Source organism: Heterodontus francisci, chromosome 31, assembly GCF_036365525.1.
Source record: "Heterodontus francisci isolate sHetFra1 chromosome 31, sHetFra1.hap1, whole genome shotgun sequence".
NCBI classification, from domain to species: Eukaryota; Metazoa; Chordata; class Chondrichthyes; order Heterodontiformes; family Heterodontidae; genus Heterodontus; species Heterodontus francisci.
Genome location: NC_090401.1, coordinates 62,398,766 through 62,407,311, shown reverse-complemented (window position 1 = coordinate 62,407,311; position 8,546 = coordinate 62,398,766). Strand labels below are relative to the sequence as shown.

Here is an 8,546-nt window from a genome sequence, read left to right as displayed (position 1 = left end):
ACTTCAGCTTTCGAACTAATGGTGAGCCTCATCCAGACGTTTTGCCTCAAGTGACATCATGAAATTACACTCCAGACAAACCATGAACTTTGGCCAGTTCTCTCAAATCATGATATTCCTGTATGTGCAGTTGTTTCTTCCTTAGCTTTCTCCCCTCCTCTTCTGAAGGGACTGACCAACAACTGTACCAGTAGCCAGCCCATTGTGTGACCCCAGGCAGTGTACATCAGTAGGCTTTGTGAGTATGGAGGGCATCGCAGTTTATCTTGATCCTAACATCTACTTTCTAACAGGAATTACTGGATAGCGACAATGTGCTGAGAACCCTGGTTGATTTTACTCCTCACTAACATAGCATTACCAAGGCCAGCTGTAGCTTGCCTTGTGTGCTGGCAGCACTGGGGCCTCCTGCCTTAGTGTTACATTGGTTGGTGCCTTCACTTCAGGGGCCACTGACTGGAGTGCTACCTGCAATGCGAATCCTATACAAACATTACCTACACATATTCTCTTTCAAGAACACTATTAATTTGAGATCTTGGTATTTTGTTCTATAACACACACAACATTTCAGATATTTGCCAGTGGTTTTCTTCAGAACCTTACCAGTCTACATGGCAATAATACTCATCTAATATACACAGGGATGGAGACACATCGTCAAGTCTGAAGTAAGATTCATACCAGAGTTATTAAGACATGGACTCAGCAGTCTCTGAACTATTACTGATCCTCCCCCAGCTTTGCTTATCCCAAATACTGACAAAATCAGAAGAGACGCATTTGTATATTCACAGAATTTTTTAACACAGAAAGATGGCAATTGGCACATTGTGTTTATGCTGTCTCTCTGAGCCAACTAATCTCTTAAACTTTCCTCATACCTTAATTGTTTTCATGTTCAATTATTTATGAATTATCCTTTTGTAAGATACAGGTTTTTAAAATTCTTTCATGGGATGTGGGCGTCGCTGGCTAGGCCAGCATTTGTTGCCCATCCTTAATTGCCCTTGAGAAGGTGGTGGTGAGCTGCCTTCTTGAACCGCTGCAGGTCCATCTGGTGCAGGGATACCCACTGTGCTGTTAGGAAGGGAGTTCCAGGTTTCTGATCCAGCTGCTTCCATCACTGTTACTGGCCAGGGACTCCATTTCCTAAAAACCCCCTGCATTTAAAAAAAATTTCCCTAACCTCTTACTTCATTCTTTTGGTGACAGTTTTAAATTTCTGCCCTCTAGTTACTGACTCACTGACCAGTGGAAAAGTTCTCCTAGTTACCTTATCAAAAACCCCCATAAATTTGCACATCTCTTTCATCTCCTGTTCTTGCCCTGATGATAAGCTAAATGTTTCTAGTCTCTACAGTGCCTTTTACATTTAACTTCCAAGTTTCTAACTTTGCAGCAGTGACTGTTGTTATATGGGTAAATACAACAGTTGTTTTACACACAGCAAGATCCCACAAACAGCAACCTGTTAAATTTGGAAATGTTGGTTAGGATATTGCACCTCCTTCAACAAAGTTGGTGCATTTATCTAGCGCCTTTAACATAGATACTTCACAGGAATATTACCAAACAAAATTTGACCTAGAGCTACATAAGGCCATATTAGGGCAGATGACCAAAAGGTTGGTCAAAAAAGTAGGTATTTAGGAGTGTCTTAAAGGAAGAAAGAGAGGTAGAGAGGCGGGGAGGTTTAGGGAGGGAATTCCAGAGCTTAGGGCCCAGGCAGCTGAAGGCATGGCTGCCAATCATAGAAACATAGAAGGCTTACGGCACAGAAAGAGGCGGCTTGACCTATTGTGCCTGCACCGGCTGAAAAAAACCCCAGCCTAATCCCACTGTCCAGCATTTGGTCCCTAGCCCTGCAGGTTACGGCACTTCAGGTGCATATTCAGACACCTTTTAAATGAGTTGAGGGTTTCTTCCTCTATTACCCTTCAGACAGTGAGTTCAGACCCCCACCACCAGGTCCCCTCTCTGGTGCAATTATATCCTTTCTGTAATGAGGTGACCAGAACTGCACACAGTACTCAAGTTGTGGCCTAAATAGTGTTTTATATAGTTCCAGCATTACCTCCCTGCTCTTATATTCTACACCTCAGCTCATCCAGAAAAGGATCCCAATTCTGGAGTGATTAAAATCGGGGATGCTCAAGATAAAAAAACAGAATTCTGATAATGCCATGGGAATTTTAACATTCGTATGAACCAATTGAATTGGCATTGAGGCCTTGGTTTAAAAGCTTCTCCAAAGGACAACAGCTCTGATAAAGCAATACATCCTCAGCACTGGACGATCAGCCTGCAACATGTAGTGAAGTCTTGAAGCACCACCTTCTCTCTCAGAGCTGCAAATCCTGCTGGGTGAATCCAACTGATAACCTCAGTGTGTTCTATTCATCTTCCAGCAATGTATTCCAGTGAAGGGTGGACTGGGGAAGAGAGTAGCAAACAGCCACTATATTTCACTCTTTCAACCCTGAGAGACATTGTTATAGGATCATAGGAAATAGGAGGAGTAGGCCATTCGGCCCATCAAGCCTGTTCTGCCATTCAAACATCATGGCTGATTATCTACCTCTATTTTTCCCCACTATCCCCATATCCCTTGATGCGGTTTGTATTCAGAAATCTATCGATTTCTGTCTTGAACATGCTCAATGATTGAGCTGCCACAGCCCTCTGGGGTAGAGAATTGCACAGAATCACCACCCTCTGAGTAAAGAAATTCCTCCTTATTTCAGTGTAAAATGGTCTGTCCCTTATTCTGAGACCGTGTCTCTGTGTTCTAGGCTCACCAGCCAGAGGAAACATCCTACCCTGAAACACCCTGTAAGAATTTTGTAAGTTTCAATGAGATCACCTCTCATTCTTCAAAACTGAGAATACAGGCCCAGTTCTTAATCTCTCCCCATAAAACAATCCCGCCATCCCAGGGATTAATCTGGTGAACCTCCTTTGCACTCCCTCTATGGCAAGTATATCTTTCCTTAGATAAGGAGACCAAAACTGTACACAATACTCCAGGTGCAGTCTCACCAATGCTATATAATTGCTTTAATTAAAGCAATACATCTTTACTCCTGTACTCAAATCCCCTTGCAATGAAGGTCAACATACCATTTGCCTTCTTATTTGCTTGTTGCACCTGCACACTGGCTTTTAGTGACTCATGAACAAGGACACCAAGGTCTCTTTGGACATCAACAATTCCCAACCTCTCACCATTTAAGAAATTCTCTGCCTTTCTGTTTTTTCTGCCAAAGTGGATCACTTCACACATATTCACATTATATTCCATCTGCCATGTTCTTGCCCATTCACTTAGCCTGTCCAAAACCCCTTGAAGCCTCCTTGCATCCTCCTCACAACTTATATTCCCTCCTAGGTTTGTGTCATCCGCAAATTTGGAAATATTACAATTGGTCCCGGTATCCAAATCATTGATATAGATTGTAAACAACTGTGCCCCAGCACCAATCCTTGGGGTAGCCCAGGCACCAGGCTGAACCGCCTTTACCTCTTAGCTGAATTAAGACGCTGAAGAACCAGATTTTCTAGAGAAATTGTTCACCAAAATAAGCAGAAGGAATTTATTGTACTTTTCCAACATGATTATTCACTGAATATTCCTAATATAAAAATACTGAAATTTCCCTGTCTGTGTAACAGAAGCTGAGAGACACTGCCCCCTGGACAAAGAAAACAACAGGAGCAGGGAGACTGATCCAGGCAGCCCACCCTCGGCTGCTGCATTCACTTGCAGTTCAATATTTTAAACAAATCACCGCAATGTTGGACATTAGAAACACTTTAAAATAAAAACCAAGTTCTGTCTCCGTCTCTAACATGCTTCCTCCTCCTGCAAACACTCTTTACCCACAGGATCAGATTCAGCTCCCGCAGCTGACAGCAATACAAGGGGTTGCTTGGAGAACCTCATCGGGATTCAGAAAACACACACACCATCTAGGCAAAGGAAGAAAAATATGCATTGACTTGGCTAAAATAAATCAACCAATCTGTAGGAGTCCTTGAAGAAATAATGCTATTAATTTCTATCAGCCATTTCCGCAACGAGACTGAAACGGTTAAAATGAATCCGGTTTAATGCAATGAATCCGGTTCTCGCCAGAGCGAAGTGGAAAGAGTTGAACACGGAGTTTTAGTTTGATCAAACTGTACTTCACCCGGCAACAGCTAAATGGACTGAGCAGAGCAGCAGAGCTGTGCAGAGTGTGGAAATCACCCAGATATTAACATCATCAAAATCATAATCCAGATGTTAATCCTATTGAGATTCATCAATAAAACTTGCCGCACCCTGTAAAATAACTGAAGGCTGATTTCTGAAGCATGAAATCCTAAATAAATTCTTTTTTTTTTGTGAACAATCTTCAGAATGTTTAATTGTCAGCCTCCTTGTCAATCAAGCCTCATCTTGCAAATAAACATCCGCGTCCCTTCTTCAGCTTTTTGCTCTTTCCACCACTTGTTATCAGCCTAGAATATTTGATTTTATTAAATTATCAAAGCGTCTAGACTTTGCCCCGCTTCCCCTCCCCCCGAAAAACTGGGGCTTTTTATTGAAATAGAGAATACTTTCCTTTGGTGCTTTTTCTATTGTTTGATTCTTGATCCGTCCCCTGAGGCAGACGATTGGACACGTCCTCATGGCCCTGCCCTCTTTCCCTCCTCCTTTTAGTGCTGGGCGTTGGTGCATATTAGACAGGCTGGGATTTTACGCAGCTCATTTCAGTGGATGGGGAACTGGTGATCGGATCAGGGAGAGAGAGAGAGAGAGAGAGGGGGGACTTCAGCAGAAGAGAAAATAAAAAGGGCTTCTTTCTGTCTGCCCTCTCAATGCTTGTGTAGCTGGGGGTTGTGTTTGTCTTGCTGCAACACAGACAGCTTGGTCTGCTGGAACCTGTCCTCCTGAGCCTGCAAGCTTCGAGTTACATTAAGTGGCTGCTTTCCTTTGTTTGAATCTGTGCGTGTGTGAAACGATTCTCCAGGATGGGAAGCACGCTTACTAAACCAAAAACCCAGGATGCCAGTGGGGCAGCTGCTGGCAAAATCAATGGCCAGGTAGGATTTTAAAAAATGTGCTTAAATTGATATTTAAAAAAAGAAAATGAAACCCCCTGTAAATGAAGAGGAGCAACAGGAGGTGCACGCGTGTAACCGGGATATTATTTCCTTCATTCCAGCTTGGAATTTAAAATCCACATTGAACATGGAAATACTAGATTGTGTTTGATCGATCGAACTTGGGGAAAGATTTAAAAAGATGAAGCTTTATAAAGTGGCAAGCAGTTTTTTTTAAAAGGATTTTTAAAACTCCTTTCTGTGGATCTAACGCAAATTGAAATCTCCCAAAGCACTCGACGAGAAAACGTTTTGATTTGGCTTTTTAAATGTAAATATTGGGTCATTAAACCAAAAAATCATTATTGAAAAGCTGGATTAACATCAAAATCCGAAAGCTGGAGGGTGGGGAGGAGCGGAGCGCTGGGTTAAAATCGCTGGTAATTCTCTCCGTGTGTAAACGGCGGGGAGCGCACATTCTCCACCCATCACAGAGTGGCCGCTGTTAACCAGCGCGTCCGGGGCTCGCACTGGGGCTTTTTGTACTTTTGTTAAATAGTTTTGGGATTATTTGTGTTTTATTTGTGCGAGTTGCTGGCGGACTGGCGCTAACTCGCTGTGAGAACAAAGAGCCGGCGTTAACGCTGAATATTGCGCTGGAATTTCATGGATTGACACAACTGGCGGGATCTCCAACCATTAAATGACAAATACAAACCCGGGCAGGAAAAACACCCGCAAATTACCGCGAGCTTCACCTGCTGACATTGCGAGCGCGGAATTTTTCGCCTTTTGGTTTTAATTTGATGGTTAAATCCGAGCGCTCGATGCGCCGAAGAACAAGAGCGCCGCCTGTGGGCAGAGCGCGGGAGCGCAGCCAGATCCCGCCGAATTTGAAGCGCGGCGGCGCAGTGAGAGAATTGCTCATAAACTCGACCTGCCAGAGAGCAGAGCGGAGCGGGGCGGGCGGGGATTTCCCCATCAGTGGGCGAAGCTTTTTCCTCATTTAGTTTGCTTTGCTGAATTTGTTTCGAATTGCGACTTGGTTTTTTTGGTACTTTCCCGTGAGCTCCTAATAATAACATCCTTTATTTTGCTGTTGGTTTCGTTGTGACTGAGCTCATCCCAGTTTTTTCTGAAACCCTGTCTTGCCCTGACTGGGAGCGACTTGTCATTGCTGCTTATATACTCAGTGATTGAAGTTGTATTGCTGGCAAACTAGCGTTTGTCTGATTTTTAAATTGGGGAGGATAAATGAATTGTAATAAAAAAACACGTTCTCTTTTCTAATCCTCATACTAATCTGCTGTTAAATCTCCAATCCAGGAAAATGGCCATGTGAAAACCAATGGTGATGTGTCTCCGAGTAAACCTGATGGAGATGCTGCTGCGGTCCCAGCAAACGGAAGTGGCACTACAGAGGGCTTGAAGGAAGGGGCTGAAAGTTCAGGCGATGCGATTGAACCAGCACCACCTGCAGAAGGAGAAGGTGCCAAAACTGAGAGCACTGAGACTCCCAAGAAGAAGAAGAAAAAGACCCTGTCTTTCAAGTCATTTAAGCTGGGTAAAATGTCTTTCAAGAAGACCAAGAAACCTGAGGCAGCTGAAAATAGCCCTACTGAAGAAAAAACTGAAGCCAAGGCAGCTGAAGAAACTAAAACAACCAGCAATGAAGCTAAAGAGAGTGCTGCAGAGGAGGTCAAGGAGGAGAAACAAGTAGAAGCGAGTGCTTCTGAGGGACAAGAAAGCAAAGCTAATAATGAAGAGTCTCCGACTAAGGAGGAGACAGCCGCTGCAAAGGAGGAACAGCAACAGACTTCAGGAGAAGAGGTCAAGCAGGAGGCAACTGAGGAACCCACAAAACCAGCAGAAAGTGAAGAGCCTAGCTCAACACCTGCACCAGCCGAGCAAAAGGAAGAGTAAAGCTGAACTGTTTACAAACTTTATCTCTGCCACGTGTTCACATAAGACCAATTGCCCCATCAAGCAGTCGACCCTAACCATGGACTTGTGCACACAACCCACTTCTCTTGTTGCTAGATCTGTTCAGCCAACTATAGTCTTCAAATTCTCAGTATTAAAGTTTGCCTTTTTCACCACTGAATTTTAAAATGTATTTTCCTGGGAACAGCTTGGGTGCAATAAAAATCCACTTCCCCGGTTTTGGGATTAAAATTAAGTTTATTGAAGAATTGAGAGGATGTAACCTAGCCAATGCTGAATTCCTTCAGTTGTCTACACGTGGCATTTAAGTCCTTTTTAGTCACATGATCTGAGAACTTTGATGTTTTAACTGGACATGGGTTTGACTGACACACTTGGAGAGTCCCTTTTCATCAGTTCATTAGCATTTGCATCCCTGCATTGTTTCCCGATTTGAGACATTTTTGTGCTTTTTAGGAAAACAGCAGTTTTGATTGAAGCTTCTAGATTTTTTGTAGTTTTACAGTCTGACTACAACACTATGAAATTTAAGTATACTGTGTTCCCATTGATTATTTTTTGAGGGGGAGTGCAAAGAGTTTTAAATGTGATATGTTTTTTGCTGTTTTTGTCCTGTAAATAAAACTTTGGCCAAATTGATTTGCAATTTTTTATTGCTGACTTTTAAGGTGGTATAACTATTGTAACATTAAAAGGGAAAATAAATTTCACCTGTGGACTATTCTCAAGTGTAATTCAACTTTCCCTTGCTATATCGAGTTGGCTGTGAGCAGTACATTAGAATTCCAAGTTCAGTTCAAATAGATTAGTTTGCTTTTATAAAATACCAGTTGGTATAAGTGTGTAGCAATGTTTCAGCAGGGAAATAAATGAATTTAACAAATCAGGCTTTTGAATATATTAATAGATAATATGTTAATACTGATTTGTTTGTCAAAAATGGAAATAAATTACCACTGTTCCATTATCACTCTTCAGCAAACCGTTTTCAGACTGAAAGTACCAATAAACTAAATGGGGAGAATTATTGAGTCTACTTCTACAAATGAATTTCTTAGCATTTGAAGAAAACTATTAGCTGAGAGCTAGTACTGTCTTCTGATAATGCATAAAGCAATCATTCTAGAATTGCGAGTCCTCATTTTCTAAATTATGCTTAGAAACCATAATTCTTTAGTGTTTGGATTTGCCCCTCTTTCCTCTTAAATTCCAGAAAGAAGTGAATGTTTGAATCAATGCTCTGAATTTCTGGCCTTGAAGCCCAGGCAGCTTATTATAATAGCTTAATATTATTTGTGTTTTCTCTTTTGGTGGCTTTTCCTGGTTTTGTTTATTGGACCTTTTGAGGTTTCGAAATAGCTGTTCCTCACCTGATGCATGAGTACGTTCAGAATCAAAACAGCTAAGAACAGCTTGGATTTTGAGAGCATTAATTTAAGCTTTGTGACAGAAACCATGAATTTTCATGTTTCACTGCCACTAGTTGGTTCATCACCCAAATAACTGGCAAG

At 42.1% G+C, this 8,546-nt stretch overlaps 1 protein-coding gene across 1 annotated transcript; it reads left to right on the top strand.

The window, feature by feature from the left end:
* Positions 1 to 4,736: 4,736 nt before the first annotated feature.
* On the top strand, positions 4,737 to 7,674 carry marcksl1b (MARCKS-like 1b). The gene is made up of 2 exons (XM_068011781.1): positions 4,737 to 5,091; positions 6,418 to 7,674. The coding sequence occupies exons 1-2, from the start codon at positions 5,020 to 5,022 to the stop codon at positions 7,012 to 7,014; spliced, it is 669 nt and encodes a 222-aa protein (XP_067867882.1). The 5' UTR covers positions 4,737 to 5,019; the 3' UTR covers positions 7,015 to 7,674.
* Positions 7,675 to 8,546: the final 872 nt, after the last annotated feature.